Below are 20661 nucleotides of genomic sequence, written 5' to 3' on the forward strand. Positions count from 1 at the left end.
CCCCTCTCGTCTTCCCAGTTCGGGAGCTCAGTCTCGCGCCCTTCTTTGCGCCATCCACTCCCTCCGCCAGAGCGGGGTCATCGTGCCGGTCCCGGAACACGAGAGGTTCAGAGGCTTCTACTCAAACCTCTTCGTCGTGCCAAAGAAGGACGGGACCGTTCGTCCCATTTTGGATCTGAAGCTTCTGAACAGGTGCGTGAGAGTCCGGCACTTCAGGATGGAATCGCTCAGATCGGTCATCTCCTCCATGGAAAGAGGGGAATTTTTGGCCTCGATAGACATCAAGGATGCCTATCTTCACATCCCGATCTTCCCGCCTCATCAGAGGTTCCTTCGCTTTGCCATTCGAGAGGACCATTTTCAGTTCACAGCCTTGCCCTTCGGTCTCGCCACGGCGCCCAGGGTGTTCACCAAGGTCATGGCGGCTGTCATGGCCATTCTTCACTCTCGAGGAGTCGTCGTATTACCTTACTTAGACGATCTCCTCATAAAGGGCCCGTCGTTTCAGGCCTGCGAGTCAAGCGTCCACATTACCCTGGATTCGCTTTCTCGCCTGGGCTGGCTGATCAACTTAGACAAGTCATCTCCCGTTCCTTCCCGTCGGATCTCCTTTCTGGGAATGATCCTGGACACTTCAAGGGGGCTGGTTTTGCTTCCTCGGTCCAAGGTCCAAGCGCTCCAGCAGGGAGTCCGTACACTCTGCCATCCTCGCCCGCGAACCATTCGGTTCGCCATGAAGATCCTGGGAAAGATGGTTGCGGCAATCGAAGCTGTTCCCTTCGCTCAACTCCATCTCCGCCCCTTACAACAGGCTCTGCTGGACAACTGGGACAGGAGTCTCTTTTCTCTCGACCTCCCTTGTCCCCTGTCTCCTCGGGTCAGACATTCTCTCATTTGGTGGACCCTGGGACCATCTCTTCTCCAGGGGAAGTCCTTCCTCCCGTTCCGCTGGTTAGTGGTAACCACCAACGCCAGTCTTCTTGGCTGGGGGGCGGTGTTTCTTCACCACTCGGCCCAGGGTCGTTGGACTGCTCGGGAATCCAGCCTCCCCATCAACATTCTGGAGATTCGTGCTATCAGACTTGCTCTGATTCACTTCCACGCTCTGCTTGCGGGTCACCCAATAAGAGTCCAATCGGACAACGTCACGGCGGTGGCTTACATCAACCACCAGGGGGGTACCCGCAGCAGGGCGGCGATGAGGGAAGTCTCTCTCATCCTTCGTTGGGCCGAGACCAACCACTCCATCATCTCGGCGGTGCACATTCCGGGAGTCGAGAACTGGGCAGCGGACTTCCTGAGCCGCCAGGGCCTTGCCTCGGGGGAATGGGAACTTCACCCAGAAGTTTTTCACCAGATCTGTCTTCGCTGGGGGACCCCGGACGTGGATCTGATGGCATCCAGATGGAACGCCAAGGTCCACAACTTCATCGCTCGATCTCGGGATCCCCAGGCCATAGGAGTGGACGCGCTAATTTCTCCGTGGCATCATTTTCAACTCCCATACGTGTTTCCTCCTCTTCCCTTACTGCCGAAGGTCATCCGAAAGATCAGGACGGAGGGAGGCCTGGTCATTCTGGTCGCCCCAGACTGGCCTCGTCGCGCTTGGTACGCGGAGCTCGTTCAGCTCGTAGCCGACGTCCCCTTGCGGTTGCCAGACCGCCCAGACCTACTTCGCCAAGGACCGATCTACCATCAGAGCTCAGGGGCCCTACGTTTGACGGCGTGGCTGTTGAAACCTGGATTCTAGCTCGTGCTGGTTTCTCTCAGCAGGTCATTCCTACCATGCTAAGTGCTCGCAAGGCGTCCTCTGCCTCTATCTACCACCGCGTCTGGAAGACCTTCTTTTCTTGGTGCAGGCTCCGAGGGCTCCCTCCGCTCAGCTTCTCCATCCCTTGTATCCTGAATTTCCTTCAGTCCGGTCTGGATTCCGGTTTGGCCCTGAGCTCTCTTAAAGGTCAGATCTCAGCCTTATCCGTGCTGTTCCAGCGTAGGATCGCCACCAACCTTCAGGTCAAGACTTTCATTCAGGGAGTCTCCCATGTTGTTCCTCCTTACAGGATGCCTTTGGAGACCTGGGATCTCAATTTGGTCCTGGGGGCTCTCCAGGAACCGCCGTTCGAACCCCTTCAAGACGTTCCGCTCTCTGTTCTCTCTTGGAAGGTTGCCTTCCTGGTAGCGGTGACGTCCATCAGAAGGGTTTCAGAGCTCGCCGCTCTATCCTGTCGGGCACCTTTCCTTGCCTTTCATCAGGACAAGGTAGTCCTACGTCCTTCTCCCGCGTTTCTTCCAAAGGTGGTCTCATCTTTCCACCTTAACGAGGACATCATCCTTCCCTCCTTTTGTCCGCAGCCTAAACATAGGGTCGAGAAGGCTCTCCATACTCTGGACGTGGTACGGGCTCTCAGGAGGTACATTTCCAGAACGGCACACTTCAGAAAATCGGACGCCCTTTTCGTGCTCCCGGAGGGTCACAGAAAGGGTTTGGCGGCGTCTAAATCCACGATAGCTAGATGGATCCGATCTGCTATCCAGGAATCCTATCGGGTCAGGGGCAGTCCTATCCCGGCGGGGATTAGAGCTCACTCCACTCGGTCGATGGGTGCTTCCTGGGCCATCTGGCACCAGGCATCAGCGGAGCAGGTTTGCAAGGCCGCAACGTGGTCCAGCCTGCATACCTTCACAAAGCATTACAATGTGCATATCCAATCCTCTGCGGACGCGGCCCTTGGCAGGCGTATCCTGCAGAGGTGGCCGTTGCGCATTGGTAGTCAGATGGTACATGAAGTTACGTGGTTGTATTGTTTCCCTCCCAGGGACTGCTTTGGGACGTCCCATGGTCCTGTGTCCCCCAATGAGGCGAAGGAGAAATAGGGATTTTTGTGTGTACTCACCGTAAAATCCTTTTCTCCGAGCCACTCATTGGGGGACACAGCACCCACCCTGGTAGCCTTACGGCTAGTTATCTTTTTTAGTCTTTGACTGTTGTTTGACATGTTATGTTCCAATGTTTTTTGATATATTGTTCTCATTATCCTACTGCTTTTGCACTTAACTGGGTCTCTGCATGCCAGCATGAGGGTGTATACTGCAGGGGAGGAGCTAACCCTTTTTTGTCTCAGCTTAGTGTCAGCCTCCTAGTGACAGCAGCATGACCCATGGTCCTGTGTCCCCCAATGAGTGGCTCGGAGAAAAGGATTTTACGGTGAGTACACACAAAAATCCCTATTTCATCGCGGCAGCAGCATGATTTACAGCTATTAACTAGCTTGACTACATGTGGGGATTCCGTAGCAACCAGGCAACCCCCACATGTACTCAACCTGGGTAGTAGCTGTAAATCATTCAGCTGCCATGATTAAAACTAAAACGCCGAGCAGTCATAAATACTCGGAGGTCACCCCGAGCATGCTCTGGAAAATCCGAGCAACGAGTACACTCGCTCATCACTAGTCTTGTGGAAAGATGAGACCAAGATAGAGCTTTTTGGTAAAGCACATCATTCTACTGTTTATCAGAAACAGAAGGAGGCCTACATAGAAAAGAACACCGTACCTACAGTCAAATATGGTGGGAGTTCAAAAATATTTTGGAATTGTTTTGCTGCCTCTGGAACTGGGTGCCTTGACTGTGTTCAAGGCATTATGAAATCTGAAGATTGCCAAGATTTTTGGGCCAAATGAGCTACCCAGTGTCAGAAAGCTAGGTTTGCGTCCTAGGCCATGGGTCTGCAAATCATTGGACAGTTCTGAAGTGGCTAACAATGCTGTTGGGAGAACGCGCCTTCAATGATTGTATCACAAATCAGTTGCAATTACAAGGGAGAAATACTTTACTTTCTTCAAGAATTTCAAGGGTGCCAACACTTTCGACCATGTGTGTACCCATATTGTTTTAAAGGACATGGTAAAATATTTTTGTTGTTGGGAGTTATGTAATTACTAGGAGAGGACTAGTAAATATCCTGTAACCGGTTCCATTCCTCCTTTCGTAAAGTCATCTAGAGGTATGACCCACTTGGGTAAGTGGTGGGCACCAACATTTAGGGTGGAATTTATATAACAGTACATGTTATATCCATGGTTTTAACTTGTACCCCATTTTATATGTGATTTGCATTTTATTACCTTTTTACAGCACCTTCAGGAAATGGATGAGAGGAGGACTACGAAGCTAAGCGAGTGCTATAAAGGTTTTGCTGACGCTGAGCGAAAAGTTATCCCAATTATCTCAAAATGCTTAGAAGGAATGGTGCAGGCAGCCAAGTCTGTGGACGAGCGTAGGGTGAGGATAGCATTTTTTTTCTTTTATGGTTCTTTATTTAAACCGCCCTCAGTTGCTCAGCTGCTTTCTCAGCATTTAATCACTTTGAGTAATATTCACGTGGTTATGCACTCAAGCCATTCTCCTGCTTTTAAAGGGAATTTGTCACCAGTTTTGAGCTTGCCCATTTGTGAGCAGCATATTGTAGGGGCAGAGATCCTGATTCCAGTGATGTATCACTAATTGGACTGCTTGCTGCAGGATAAAATCCGTTTAATCTGCTTAATATCTACTAGTTCTCTATTGCTGAGCTCTGTATATCTCCACCCACACCACTGACTGGCAGCTTTCTGTGTACACTCTGCATAGGCAGAAAGCTGCCAATCAGGGGGCGGGGAGGGGGACAGGGGTTATACAGAGCTCATGAAGATGAGGACACATTGCTGGAAGCAGGTTCTCTGTTACTGCTGCTCTTAAAGTGACAGATTCCCTTTAAGCACTGTCATAGATATTATTAAATTGCTCTTGTTCTGGTTTGTGGGTTTAATATGTATATACTGAGTTTAATATGTATATACAGTGTGTAATATGTATATACTGTGTTTAATATGTATATACAGGGGTGTGTGTGTAATATGTATATAGTGTGTCATATGTATATACTGTGTGTGTGTCATATGTATATACCCTGTGTGTGTGTGTGTGTGTGTCATATGTATATACCCTGTGTGTGTGTGTGTGTCATATGTATATACCCTGTGTGTGTGTCATATGTATATACCCTGTGTGTGTCATATGTATATACCCTGTGTGTGTCATATGTATATACCCTGTGTGTGTGTGTCATATGTATATACCCTGTGTGTGTGTGTCATATGTATATACCCTGTGTGTGTGTGTCATATGTATATACCCTGTGTGTGTGTGTCATATGTATATACCCTGTGTGTGTGTGTCATATGTATATACCCTGTGTGTGTGTGTCATATGTATATACCCTGTGTGTGTGTCATATGTATATACCCTGTGTGTGTGTCATATGTATATACCCTGTGTGTGTGTGTCATATGTATATACCCTGTGTGTGTGTGTCATATGTATATGCCCTGTGTGTGTGTGTCATATGTATATACCCTGTGTGTGTGTCATATGTATAGATATCGAAAAATAACTCCGGCACACTTAAAGTTCCAAATAAATGGTATATGGTAATTTATTATGCGTTTTCCAAAAAAGATGTACTTCATTATGTGTCCAACACTCGGTAGCCAAAACGTGTAAGTGAATAAGGTATATAATTCAATGTTTCGGCTTGTTTAAGCCTTTATCAAGAAATACCTATATCTTACATAGAGAGTTTCCGGGTAATCCGAGTCCATGGCAGGGTCATATATGTATATATACAGTGTGTGTGTCATATGTATATACAGTGTGTGTCATATGTACGGTATATATTGTGTGTGTGTGTGTGTGAGATATGTATATACATAGCGAGTGTGTGTAATATGTTTTATTTGCATTTAGGTTTGATTTGAGCTGTAGCACACGTGATCGCGCCCATTGCCCCCATTACAATCTGGGATACTATTCTTTTCCTTCCTTTTCTCTCTTTAGGACTCCCAGATAGTGGTGGATTGCTTTAAATCTGGATTTGAACCCCCTGGAGATTTCCCTTTTGAGGACTACAGTCAGCATATTTACCGAACGGTTTCTGATGGAACAATAAGTACCCCAAAGCCAGAAGTCATAAGGATCGACCCCAAAATAACAATGGGAAAAGCTAAGGGCAAGCTGTGGCTCTTTGGGAAGAAACCTAAGGTGAGAACGGTCTGTCATTATTCTTTCATCACACAGGGTTTGTCTCTGGGCCCTGCCTGTCCATATGACCAAGAGATAAATCTCGGGGATGTTCCCAGCTTCAGGGGCCTCCTTTTCTTTGCCGTAGTGGAAAGCTCCTGCGCTGAGCGCCCCGTTCAGAAGGGCCAGGCTTCCAGTCGGCCCATTATTTTCCATCAGTGCCATGCCTTATTTCTGGCTCTCTACATGTGTGTAGCACACATGCGAGGATGTCTGCTCTCGTGGCAAACTGTGGCATTACTACAGATTAATTGCTAATGGTTTGCCAATTGTTAATGGCTGCAGTAAGCAAACCATACCAATTCTTTACAATGATGGAGCTGCCGCAACATTGGCCACGACCGCTGTTTGTAAGGTGCCGCTGCTACAGAAGTGAATGGGGTCATGTTGCGACACCTACACCTGAATGACAAGCAAGTCACTAAAAATAAATCCGATTTGGTTGGATATTTTGTGACTTGCCTATTTGGGCTGTATAGTTGCGACCCCATTCACTTCTATAGCATCACGATGTAGCAGTGGCACCAAGTCGCCATATAGATTTAGCCTTAGGAAGTGGCTCCTGGACGTGATTTGTGGCATGGATTCCTTTCATTTGTGCACAAATCACAGGAAAGTCCATTTTGGAAGCCAGACTCCATTGTTATATGTAAGAGAGTAGGCGTTTGTCTTGAATATATACTCCTAAAAATCAGAAGTGCTGCCACCTAGAGGCCAAACACTCTACAACAGACATGTCCAAGAAAGCGTCTCAGTTTACTGCATGCAGTAAAATTGAATCCTATTGCTTTATTATCACCCGTAGATTATATGGAGCAGTAAAAAAAATCTGCCCTTAATGACACCAACTGTAGAACTATGCAAGAGGGTAGTTATGTAGGGCTGGCACTACCCTTACGGATCATATGGATAAAAAAAAAATAATAATAATAATTGGACTTGTGAAGAGGTGCTGGTAGGACGCTCACTAATTTCTCCAGCGAATGAGAATTTTTCCATTGTGAAAATATTTGGCCAAAGTTTTCCTTTTAAATCTTAATTTTCATGCTACCCTAAAGTCCTGGGTGTGAGGGTGTGGGTCTGGAATATATCTACTTGTTGGCTGTATTATTGTATAGCAATATTTGTCCTGTAATGAATGGGTTTATGCCAGGATTTTGCACTGAGACAATATTTTAGTCAGATCATGAAGAACACGGAAAAGATCTGAGCAGCTATCTGCGTGCGAGTATTGTAAATCCTGCGGAGAGCTTTTCCCTACTACACTGGCTTTTCATTGATCGGGCACAGTTGCTTAGTAGCGATTTGCCGGGAATCACATTTTAGCTGCTTTTGATCCCAGACAGCCGGTTTCCTTGCACGTCTCTGCGGGAGAAGAAGCTGCTGGCTGGAAAGGAAAATGTATCGCACTTTTCCTCTGCAAAACCGTTTTATATAGTTTTTTTATTTTTACTTTTTTGGGGACTCTTCTAGCTAGTAAACTTTTGGACGCGTTCCTTTTAAAAAAGAACTGTTCATGCTCTTAGCTGCGCCAAGTTGTAACCAGGAGGAGCAACAGAGGAATTGCACAATATACAGTTATTAAAAAAAAAAATCCTGTGCCCCAGGCATGTGATTTCAGGAGGATTACAAGCATCAAATAAACACACGTCAGCTTTTTTTTTCTTTCTGTTTTCTAAGTTTGTCTTGAGACAGAATAAAGGAAGCGGAGACAGAATTCTAATATTCCTTCCCTTTTTCTGACTTTTAAGTCGAGGACGAAAAGTAAATTTCATGCAGTTATCAAAGTTACTCAGGGTTTAGAAAGTTGGAGAATATTTATAGCAAAAACAGAAGTGGATTGTGACCACAGTCTGTCGTATTTTAGGAAACTAGTTTGGAGATTTCGTGAAGTGCTGAGCATTTATTTTTTTCGTATTTATGCTGCCTGGTCTTCAAGAACAATTCAGGATGATGGGAGTTTAAGGTTGTGTGCCCACGTTGTGTTTGTGTTTCTGCCGCGTTTTTGCTGCAGCGGAAACGATTAAAAACGCATTCCCATGCAATCCTATGGGATTCCGCAGTTGCTGTGCCCATGCTGCGGATTTTCCTGCTGCGGAATCGCATAGCAGTAAAATCCGCAGCATGTTCATTGTTTCTGCGGAATCACGGCAATTCTGCCACCATAGGATTGCATTGAAACGCTCACTTTACGCATGCGGCTATGCCCACCATGTGTAAAGTGAGCTCTTCATGTGCGGATGGTACCCAGGGGCCTGGAGGAGAGGAGACTCTCCTCCATGCCCTGGGTACAATATTCTGAAAATAATTAAAATTAAAAATAAGGGTATACTTCTCATCTGATGCCCCCCGGAGTCCTCCCGCCTCTCAGCGGTGCACGCGGCGGCTTCCGTTCCTAGGGATGCATTGCGCGATTCACCTGAGATGACGTTGCGGTCACGTGACCGTGACGTCACAAAGGTCCTTCGCGCAAAGCATCCCTGGGAACGGAACGTACCGGGAGCGCCGCTGAGATCGGGGCCGTCGGAAGGTGAGAATAACCATATTTTTGTTTTTTTTATTATTTTTAACATTCTATCAGCATCAATAGTAAAAAGTTGGTCACACTTGTCAGGCACTATGCTTGACAACTGTGACCAACCTGTCAATCACTTTTCCAAGCGATGCTTCAAATCGCTTGTAAAGCGCAAGCATTCTGCAAGCTAAAAACACTTGCAAAACGCTCGTGTTTTGCTGGAAAACGCATGCAAATTCCGCATGCGTTTTACCCGTGGCAGGGAGCTGCAGAAATGCAGACATTTCCGCAGCATTTCTGCAACGTGGGCACATAGCCTAAAGGGGTTTGTTGCTTTATTAAACAGCTGACCACAGGAATTGGGGCAGGGTGCAACTCACCGTCGCTGTACCACTTCTGCCTGGTGCAGTATGTTGTATCGGTGATCGAGGAGAGTATTCATCAGTGGGCAGACCCTCCCAGCCCTCCACAACGTGAAAGGTGGGCAACGAAGTCCGGACTGGGTCCTTTTTAAAATTCTTCTGTTATTTTGATGCTTGATCATTGATTTGAAACTTTTATATAATACAAATCCATCGGTTCCAGGGTGACATTGTAGAAATCATTGGTAAAATATTATTTTCACCCCCAACTCAATCATATAAAGATGCTTATTGTCTCCCGATCATCACAAGTCGTGTAAATCCGAAAATAATAACTTTTTCTTGAAAATGCAAACTTTCAGGGTAAAGAAAAATTAAATGTAGAAACTTCTACAAGTTTTTACTATTAATGTTTTGCAAGAAGCTGAACCATGGCATGACATGGCTGAACTGAGCTTGTAAATATACAATATAGAAGAAAAAACCTTCTAATACTACGGGCACTGTGTCAGTGCCTGACACCGTGCCCGTGTCGGGCACTATCGCTGCTTGTCTGAAACTAGAAGCCATTTTATTGGAGGACATCAGGAAATTTCACTAAAAACATGGACTCCAAGGATGCCTTTCAGTCTTTCTCCCCCTCTAATGCTAAATTTTAAACAGATTTTTTAGGAATATTTTGTTTTTCACCTTTGTGTCATGGCCTATGTTGGAAAAAAAATCTTGATATCTTGCAGTTTTCACATAAACCAGCCTAATAGCCTACACGTCCTGTATTGTAGAGATCACTTTTCAGCAGTTTCATTATCCTTACAGGTAGAAATACAAGGATAGATAACACGGCAGGTAACACAGGAGCCACCATTCACAATAGGTGATGATCACAGTTCTCTACTCTATGACCTTTGTTCAGATCACAGAATATGCCTCGAAAACTCTCCCATTGAAGTGAATGAATGTCTCCAGACAGTTATTCTTATGAGCTATATGGCAACTGTAAATCTTGTGCTCTTAGCAGCCGTTAGAACAATATGGCGACTCCTGTAATCCTCTGCTGAGAATAAGTTGGAAGAAAATATTTAGAACCGTTTTGAAATAAAAAAAACACGTATCACTGTCTGGCTTTAGTTATGGAAAAATTAAGTAGGCGATGGAGTCCAAAATGTGTTTTTGACTTAAAATCCGAGAAATGACCAATAAAGATCTCTTCAGCTTTTACATAATACTGATAGATCTCATTTTTAGTGATGAACGAGCATACTCGTTGCTCGAGACTTCCCGAGCACGCGCAGGGGGTCTCCCGAGTATTTGTAAGTGCTCGGAGATTTAGTTTTTCTTGCCGCAGCTGAATGATTTGCATCTGTTAGCCAGCATAAGTACATGTGGGGGTTGCCTGGTTGCTAGGGAATCCCCACATGGACTTAAGCTGGCTAACAGATGTAAATCATTCAGCTGCGGCGATGAAAACTAAATCTCCGAGCACTAATGAATACTCGGAGGACCCCCGAGTGTGCTCGGGAAATCTCGAGTAACGAGTATATTCGCTCATCACTACTAATTTTCCTTGCTGGAGCCACAATCTGTGCCTTCAGTTTTTTAACTGTTGGTGGATTTGTCGCTCAGAATGACATCGCTTAGTGAGAACTATCATTTCATGGGATTCTTACAGTATGGTGTACACAAATATGTAAAGAGGGCACCACCCAGTTAAAGGGATCAGCCTGTAGCATGTGAAAAACGGCCAAATGGAAAAAGAAACAAGCTATAAACACACAGCAAAAAGATTAAAAATACTTAAAGGGAACCTGTCACCCCGAAAATCGCGGATGAGGTAAGCCCACCGGCATCATGGGCTTATCTACAGCATTCTGTAATACTGTAGATAAGCCCCCGATGTTACCTGAAAGAGGAGAAAAAGACGTTAGATTATACTCACCCAGGGACGGTCCCGCTGCTGGTCAGGTCGGATGGGCGTCTCCGGTCCGCTGCGGCGCCTCCCATCTTCTTTCCATGACGTCCTCTTCTGATCTTCAGCCACGGCTCCGGCGCAGCCGTACTTTGTCTGCCCTGTTGAGGGCACAACAAAGTACTGCAGTGTGCAGGCGCCGGAAAGGTCAGAGAGGCCCGGCGCCTGCGCACTGCAGTACTTTGCTCTGCCCTCAACAGGGCAGACAAAGTACGCCTGCGCCGGAGCCGTGGCTGAAGATCAGAAGAGGACGTCATGGAAAGAAGATGGGAGGCGCCGCAGCGGACCAGAGACGCCCATCCGACCTGACCAGCAGCGGGACCGCCCCTGGGTGAGTATGATATAACGTCTTTTTCTCCTTTCAGGTAGCATCGGGGGCTTATCTACAGCATTACAGAATGCTGTAGATAAGCCCCTGATGCCAGTGGGCTTACCTCACCCACGATTTTCGGGGTGACAGGTTCCCTTTAAAGTCAAATATTGACCTGTATTAGCAGCCTAAAATAAGGCTGAACCTCGTCTAACATGCAACCATATTCATAAATGGCAAAATGCTATGCAATCTATCACTCTTAATCACGAGTCTTTTACACGTTATTTGCACTGGCTGCAGGTTCACATGTTCAGGACATACGTGATTAATGCATTAGTAGGAAATCTATTTGTCCCCTATGACCTTTTATTTAGAGCACACTAGTTACTATAACATTGCTACTGGCGTGTGTCGGAGTCGGTGTTGCAGACTCCTATCGCTGCAGGCACAGGAGCGTAACTTATCCATTCATTTTTGTATCCTGACATCAGACTAGTTCTCCGTCTTGTTCACCACCTGGTGTATGTGGATCCGGTGGTCCTCATTACACCCTGTCAGACAGGGACGTAGCGGGTGAGGTGAAGGTTTGCAGGCAGAGGGCGGCTTCATTGAGAGGCCTGAGAAGATCGGTAAGTTGTGCAAAGTTTGCTGTGCGGAGAGTCCTGTAATGGAGTTTGCATGTACCCAGGCTAAACTGATGGACTGCGCATGTTCCACGCAGGTCTCCGCAGGGGTTTTTTTTTTTAGTACTTTGCAAGTATGATTCTTGCCATTAAAAAATATATATAGGAAAACTGGAAGATTATGAGATCCATCATGATTAGATTGAACTTGTTAGAATGGATCAATCTTAGAGTTACTAAAGTCACTATGCCATTGCTTTATGATGGTGCGGGATCTAACCACCCTCATTGACTATGAGACTAAAGAAGCTGCAGTCCTTATTCATTGCTGTGGCTTCCCTGCACTGTGGCGCTTCAGGTCCGATCCCCACCGATCAGAAAGAGGATTGCCATCATTTGGGATGGGAATACTCCTCTAAAGCCATGATCTATTGCTTTTCTAGGAAATTGGACTATGACAAATATAAGAAGGGCACGGTTCACATCTGTAGTGCCAGTTTTGTTGTACGGCAGACACAGCAGGCGCTGTGATTATCTCATTGACTTGGTACCGTCCTCCGGTGCCATACGGTGTTCGGTGTAACCCTGCGTGCCGCACTGTTATTTTTGGACCCTCAAGCGCTAATGTGACCATAACTAAAGTACGGTAGTAATTGTACAAGAACAAAAATAAGAGACAATAATAATTATTCATCTGTTCAGCCGGGTTCCTGATTCTAGCTGTGAGCATAGACAAAGGTTGTTTTTCTATATTTTGGTGTGAACAAGAGAGTCCTGTAAAACTGCCCCTTCTCGTGGTGTTTGCATCTCCTCTGTCACCTACGGATGGTGTGACCTGTCTCCCTCCATGTCAGTGCTCGAATCTCTGCCTGCACTCTATCCAGTGACATGCAGTGTGCATGCTGTGTGCTGTAATTAAATGTGTGTGTGTCTATAGAATTTTTGTATATATAGAATTTTTATTTTTACCAAGATTGTTAATGGGGGTCCTTTTTTTATTATTATTTATTTTATTTTTATTAATTCCCTACTTTAATTAAAGGTCTATTCCCATCTTCGTAGATGGATATTGTCAGATAGTACTCGTCTATACAAGCAGTTTTGCAGTTTATTGCATATTAAAATTTACAACTGTTTCCTTTTTGTTTACAGCCTGTTGCGTGTTTTTTTTTTTTTCAGTGCAGATTTGTCACAAAATGTGAAGGGTTTCCTGATGCCAGCAAAGTAATGATAAACCTGGAGCCTCATGCACACGTTGCTTGTTTGGGACGTGCAGATTTAAATCTGCAGCGTGTCAATTCATCAGCGTTTTTGCTGCAGATTTCACGCATGCTAATAAGTGGGGGATAATCTGCATCAAAAACATAAATAAAAAAAATGCAGCAAAACGTGCTATTTTGCTGCTGCCTTTTTCTTGCCAAGAGGGACCTCCGCACCCAGACCCATAAAAACTTTTTGAAAAGTGTGATTAAAATTAAAGAATGAGGTGGAGAAATTTGTGTAAAAATCTGATAGTTATCAAGATAAAAATCCACTGGGGGAAAAAAAAGTGGATTTTGATGAAGTTTTCAGTTCTGATGCAGTTTTTGATGCGGTTTTGAAGTTTTTTTTAAAGTGAAGAATCTGCATCACATCACAGTGGTGACAGATCACTTCTTTTCGTTTGTGTTGGAAACTTGTTAAATGATCAGCAAAATGGATTTCCCAATTAAGTAGGAAGAGTATTTAAAGGGATATTGAAATGGATCCAATCCAAAGACTGCATCAAAAACGGTCTGTGTGAACATCGTCCCACCAGCTATACGTGACTGCTGTGAACAGATAGTGTGATTTCTCATGTTATTAGAGTGCAGCATTAATATGGGAACATACGCCGGCTACGAGGATGGATTCTATTTTAATGTGCTCTCATTTTTCATTTTCTCCTGGATTGTAAAGGGAAGGTATCCAACAATATGTTTTACTTTTTTTTTCACAATATTGGAACAAAATTCTGCACTACTTTTTCAGTAACTTGCCATTTCTTCCTGCTGCTGGGGAACGGTTCAGTGGTCATTAAGGATGGTAAGCAAAGCGTGCTGGTCTGTGTCCCATCATGCCAACGTGAGTGTCACCGCTTGGTACTTTTGTCTGTTTGTTTTATGACTTGTGTGGCTCATGGGGTTGACGTGCTGTAAGGATTCTCCCATCTCTTTCCATAGCTGATAGTTCCGGTGCCTCCTGCCCTGAGTAACGCTCCTCTGTTAGATCAGTGCTGTCCATTTGTGTGAATCTTGCTTGCTTGCTTTCCTGATTTATTTATTTATAGACCAATGTACCAAATAATCTGTGTGATTTCCACAATTTTAATCTTCTAACATGTCACAAGACTTCTCCGTGCTTTGTGACGTCTCCCTCTTGGTGGTATCGTTAGTAGTCATGGTCTTCCAGTAGAATCGTTTATCATAGTTGCTACAGTTTTTGGAATTGTATAAAACTTAATTTACAGCTTGTCCATATTCAGGAGACGCTCAGTTTCCAGCCTCTTAAAGGCCAAACTTGTTACTTTTAGACTTGGTTTAAAAAAAAAAAAAGGTAACAAAAGAATGGGAACACATCGGCGCTCCTAGAGAGGATGCAATGGAAAGCTGCTGGTGCCTAGACAGCTACTGTGCTGAATCTGTCATGCAATAAGGAGAATATAATATAGATTAGGACACCTGCGCTAACCTGACGAAAAAGTGCAAAAATAGGTGGGAAAACCAATGAATGGGCACAAAATGCTGAAAATAAATAAACAACAGAGGTAGCAGTCAAAGCAAAGGCGGCTAGAATCACCAATAGCGATAGTGACGATAATAATAATGGGCCAATACCAGACAGCCGTAACTAGTAATCACCCGCGGCACTAAATCTTATTGCCGCAGTAGGTACCTATGTAAAGATGATAAATATATTGAAAGTAACCGCACACTTACTGTTAGTAGCGTGACTGAGGAGAAGGTGCTGGCATTGTGCTGATGTCTATAGAAGCAGGGGCAGCGGCCACCTGTGTATCCGGAGCTGAGGTCCAGACGGCAGTGTGGAGCGGCAGGAGCACTCACTGTTGGGGAGCGTCCTCCCTGACTAGTGCTCTGCTTCCACGCGCCTGAAGCGCCGTTTGCCGGTACACGTGGGCTGCGAGGACGCTGCTAGAGAGAGCGGTGGAGTGAGGTAGTGGGTAGTCTGGGTGACGTCACCAGATTTGGACAGAAAAAGAAGCAGGGGACGGGTGCCGATAAAGACCAAAGTGCCTACGCGTTTCGAAGGTCTCCGGACCTTCTTCGCCAGGACTACCCACCACCTCACTCCACCGCTCTCTCTAGCGGCGTCCTCGCAGCCCACGTGTACCGGCAAACGGCGCTTTAGTGTAAAGGTACCTTCACACTAAACGATATCGCTAGCGATCTGTGACGTTGCAGCGTCCTCGCTAGCGATATCGTTCAGTTTGACACGCAGCAGCGATCAGGATCCTGCTGTGATGTCGTTGGTCGGGGCTAGAAGGCCAGAACTTTATTTGGTTGCTGGATCTCCCACTGACATCGCTGAATCGGCGTCTGTGACACCGATTCAGCGATGTCTTCGCTGGTAACCAGGGTAAACATCGGGTTATTAAGCACAGGGCCGCGCTTAGTAACCCGATGTTTACCCTGGTTACCATCCTAAAAGTAAAAAAAAACAAACGCTTCATACTTGCCTTCCGCTGTCTGTCCTCCGGCGCTCTGCTTTTTCACTCACTGTGAGCACAGCGGCCGGAAAGCAGAGCGGTGACGTCACCGCTCTGCTTTCCGGCCGCTGTGCTCACAGCCAGTACAGAGAAGCAGAGCGCCGAGGACAGACAGCGGTAGGTAAGTATGGAGTGTTTGTTTTTTTACTTTTAGGATGGTAACCAGGGTAAACATCGGGTTACTAAGCGCGGCCCTGCGCTTAGTAACCCGATGTTTACCCTGGTTACCGACATCGTTGGTCGCTGGAGAGCGGTCTGTGTGACAGCTCTCCAGCGACCAAACAGCGACGCTGCAGCGATCCGGATCGTTGTCTGGATCGCTGCAGCGTCGTTTAGTGTGAAGGTACCTTAAGTGTGCGGTTACTTTCAATATATTTATCATCTTTACATAGGTACCTACTGCGGCAATAAGATTTAGTGCCGCGGGTGATTACTAGTTACGGCTGTCTGGTATTGGCCCATTATTATTATCGTCACTATCGCTATTGGTGATTCTAGCCGCCTTTGCTTTGACTGCTACCTCTGTTGTTTATTTATTTTCAGCATTTTGTGCCCATTTATAGGTTTTCCCACCTATTTTTGCACTTTTTCGTCAGATTAGCGCAGGTGTCCTAATCTGTATTAAAAAAAAGGTGTCTAGCTCTGTTATTAATTCATAAATTTAGGAGTAATTGCCAGCAATTAAATCTCTTCCCCTTTGTATCTCCTGAATTGGGAGCAAGCTGTAAAACTTTTACTGAATGTATTTCTCCTAGAATAATCTGGTTTTGTGATATTTTAGCCTTGCTTTAAGAATTGGATATAAGTAGTGTAGCTAGAATTGCTTTAAGGGGTTGTCCAGCTAGGAAAAAAGGTAAATTATATAACTTACTAATACATTTTGAATTTGCAAACCTTCAATAAAGTCTTAATTTTAGCCCCAGTCCTGGGTTTTGGTAAATCAACTGCATTGGTTTTTGTATCGCGAAGTGACCAGTGATGTTGTAGGAAGAGGGCTGACCATCCGCTCGTTTCGATCAGCAGCCGCCTCCTCCATCATGACTGATTTGTAGATCGAAAACGGGGCTGCCCATAGCTCAATCTCATAGCTTTTGCTGATACTGTGAAACACAGCTTTTAATTTGTACAAAAAAAAATGCTGCATGTGAACATAGCCATAGAGGAACTCTTCTTAGAAGCACTCCTCCTCCCATCAAAGTTTGTATCCTTTTTATTATATTGCAATAATCATATTATACAGCACTGCACTTACAATTGCTCATTTTCCCTTTCTACCCACCTCATTCTTCTCTTTACTCTGATCTATGTAGAAACAAGAAGTATCTTTTCCCTGCATGAGTCGTCCCCCTCTTCAATTCCTGACCCAGCTACTCACTCCTCTTCCCTCCCCAGGGTAAACTCACTCTCTTCCCACCAGGGACTTTGCAGTGTTGACTCCTGCAGAGAAAATTTACCTCCTGTTTCTACATAGAACTTAGAGGGAATCAGTCTGTATTGACCAGTATCTTTCAACCCTGATATACTGGATTCTAATATACTGTATATATGCTTCACATCCGACTTGCAAGACAAGAAAAAGACCTTTCATAATACTCGCCTACTGGGCAATCGGGTCAGATTGGCATTGATGGACTTAGTCCATCGCCTCCCTTCCTCTTACAATGCTGTCCTCCTTCTTGGTTCATGTGGATGACGCGTCCCTACGTCATCCACACAGTCTCCCCAGCATCGCGCTCCTGCGCAGGCGTACTTCTCTAACCTGACCAGGGCAGAGTACAGTACTGCAGTGCGCAGGCGCCAGGGCTCTTTGACCTTTCCCAGTGCACTGCAGTACTTTGCTCTGCCCTCAACATATGTTGCTTTGTGTGAATGACACGTCCTACGTCATAGTAAGTTCTATGTCATAGGACGTGTAATCCACACCAAGCAAAAAGGAGGATGGTATCGCAAAACGGGAGGCAGCGGACTAAGACCAGTGATGCCCATTGGACTGAACCGCCCCGCAGGTGAGTATAATAAAAGATCTCTTTCCTGTCTTGCAGTCAAGATTGGGGGCAGATATACAGCATTATAGAATGCTATATATATCAGGGCTGAAAGCTGCTGGCTGTATCTCTTTTATGGGAAAAAGAATTGGTGACGGTTTCCTTTTTTAAAACCATACATAAAGTTTATATTGGTGTGAAAATGAGCATCACCTTTTCAGGTGTACAGTGCCTTGCAAAAGTATTTGGCTCCCTGGAACTTTTCAACAGTTTCCCACATATCGTGCTTCAAACATAAAGATACCAAATGTACATTTTTGGTGAAGAATCAACAAGTGGAACACAATTCTGAAGTTGAACGAAATTTATTGGTTATTTTTAATTTTTGCGGAAAATCAAAAACTGAAAAGTGGGGCATGCAATTTTATTCGGCCCCTTAACTTAATACTTTGTTGCGCCACCTTTTGCTGTGATTACAGCTTCAAGTCGCTTGGGGTATGTCTCTATCAGTTTTGTACATCGAGAGACTGAAATTCTTGCCCATTCTTCCTTGGCAAACAGCTCGAGCTCAGTGAGGTTTGATGGAGATCGTTTGTGAACAGCAGTTTTCAACTTTTTTCCACAGATTCTCGATTGGATTGAGGTCTGGACTCTGACTTGTCCATTCTAACACCTGTACGTTTATTTGTGAACCATTCCATTGTAGATTTTGCTTTGTTTGGGATCATTGTCTTGTTGGAAGACAAATCTCCGTCCCAGTCTCAGGTCTTTTGCAGACTCCAACAGGTTTTCTTCAAGAATGGTCCTGTATTTGGTTCCATCCATCTTCCCATCAATTTTAACCATCTTCCCTGTCCCTGCTGAAGAAAAGCAGGCCCAATCTCTGATCAGTCTTCTTCTTGATTGAGATGAAAGTTTAGAGGGACGGCCGGATCTTGGTAGATTTGCAGTGGTATGATACTCCTTCCATTTCAATATGATCGCTTGCACAGTGCTCCTTGGGATGTTTAAAATTTTGTAAATCATTTTGTATCCAAATCAGGCTTTAAACTTCTCCACAATAGTATCACGGACCTGCCTGTTGTGTTCCTTGGTCTTCGTGATGCTCTCTGTGCTTCAAACAGAACCCTGAGACTATCACAGAGCAGGTCCATTTATACGGAGACTTGATTACACACAGGTGGATTATATTTATCATCATTAGGCATTTAGGACAATTTGGATCATTCAGAGATCCACAATGAACTTCTGGAGTGAGTTTGCTGCACTGAAAGTAAAGGGGCCGAATAATATTGCACGCCCCACTTTTCAGTTCTTGATTTTTCACAGAAATTTATAATAACCAATAAATTTCTTCAACTTCACAATTGTGTTCCACTTGTTGATTCTTCACCAAAAATTTACATTTGGTATCTTTGTTTGAAGCATGCTATGTGGGAAAAGGTTGAAAAGTTCCAGGGAGCAGAATTAATTCGCAAGGCACCGTGTATGAGACTGTCTCCAAACAGTTGAATTTTTAGGTCCCTCTTATTGTTCAAGGACCATGTGATTACTGCAGAATAAGTCCGTTCCAATGAAGAGACGAAAATGCAGACTTGAAACCTTATGAGAAGTGTATCTGTGCTGATAGAGAAAGTTTGCGTTAAATGTTGGCATCACGGGTGGAGGATTATGTGCTTTACCGCTGTGCTATTTGTAAGCTTTACTCATCCGCAGATTGTGCGTGCTGCACGGCCATCACCGGGAGCATTCCATACTCTTCTTACAAAGAACCTTTTATTGTTATTGTATCGTAAAAACTTGCCGGCAGAAACCAAACTGATTGAGGACGGGTTGGCTACTAATCCCTCACACCACTTTATGAGAAAGCCACATGTTTAAGTCCATTAACATTTGGTTGTTAAACCGTCTGTCAGACCTAATGAGCGCGTTAATCGCACCTAATATAGTCTGCATGTGTGCGTTCATAGTGTGTCCTAGGCCTGAATTCTATCGGCATAGTCAATCAGTGTGCTATAATAATGACTTATTCCAGACGCAGGAACAGAGGAACTTAAGCAGATTTTTTTTCCATGCTGAATAAACGGAGGTGACGCCACGCGCACATTAGTCACATTTGCTATTTGGCTTTACTCCAATACACATATTTTTCCTGGTTAAGTAGTGTTGCTTCAAGGTCATTGGTTTTAAGATCCAAGATGTTCCTGTATAACGGTGTGAGGCTGAGGGAACTGTCCTCCATTGACTCTCCTTCACTTTTGATTTAAAGGGGTTGTTCTGTAAGGAAACCATTTTTGGCATAGTGAATAATAAAAGAAGCAATACCTCTCAATCCCGCTCCTTTTTACTGGTCCCTGCTGGTCTCTACTTTCTGCCCCCCTCTCGGCACACAGAAAATACCTGCTCAGTCACTATCCGCAGTGGGACCTGCCTTAACCAGTGATTGGCTGAGCGGTAATTTTTTTTTTTTTTTTTTAAGCATTTTCTCTGTGTCAAGACAGAACAATTAAGTCCGGTCCAACAGGGGACGTGGGATGGCAGGTGATCGGTGATAAAAGATTCACCTTTTATTTTTTCAAAACCTTTTTGAAGACTTTGCCAAAAATGTCTTACAAACACAAAGCTGAAATGTTGTGTGTAACCTGCGTATTGTTCATCTTTCCCTTCCATCTCTAACATGTCTGTAAATTAGCATTTTCTTCCTGCTAGTGGGCTTATGTTTGTGTTTTCCTGATAATGCTGGAAAAGTGAACAGTTTGCTCATACTACTTAGATGTCTAATGCTGCTCCACTTCCCCTCTCACAGCATGAATCATTCACTGGCTAATGAAAGGAGACTGCAGCTGCATCCCCCTCCTCCCTCTCCTTTTTCTCTCTGCCCTCAGTTATTCTGCATCCAAGGAGGATTTTAGTGACTAAGGTTGTTTCTGATCATTTACAAAGAACCTGTAGTCATTGAAAGTAAATTTTAAGGGAAGGAAGGTGAGGACGATTTCCCTTAATAGGGTGTATGACATGGTTCTCTATATTCA

At 44.8% G+C, this 20661-nt stretch overlaps 1 protein-coding gene across 2 annotated transcripts in view; it reads left to right on the forward strand.

The window, feature by feature from the left end:
- FNBP1L (formin binding protein 1 like) overlaps window positions 1-20661 on the forward strand; it is a 155582-nt gene that overhangs the window by 118843 nt on the left and 16078 nt on the right. For both annotated transcript variants that reach the window (XM_069737622.1, XM_069737621.1), the window contains exons 8-9: window positions 4138-4284; window positions 5878-6081. In XM_069737622.1, coding sequence (XP_069593723.1) covers window positions 4138-4284; window positions 5878-6081 — 351 coding nt within the window. The remainder of the gene's footprint in view (window positions 1-4137; window positions 4285-5877; window positions 6082-20661) is intronic.

This window comes from Ranitomeya imitator, chromosome 8, assembly GCF_032444005.1.
Source record: "Ranitomeya imitator isolate aRanImi1 chromosome 8, aRanImi1.pri, whole genome shotgun sequence".
Classification (NCBI taxonomy): Eukaryota; Metazoa; Chordata; class Amphibia; order Anura; family Dendrobatidae; genus Ranitomeya; species Ranitomeya imitator.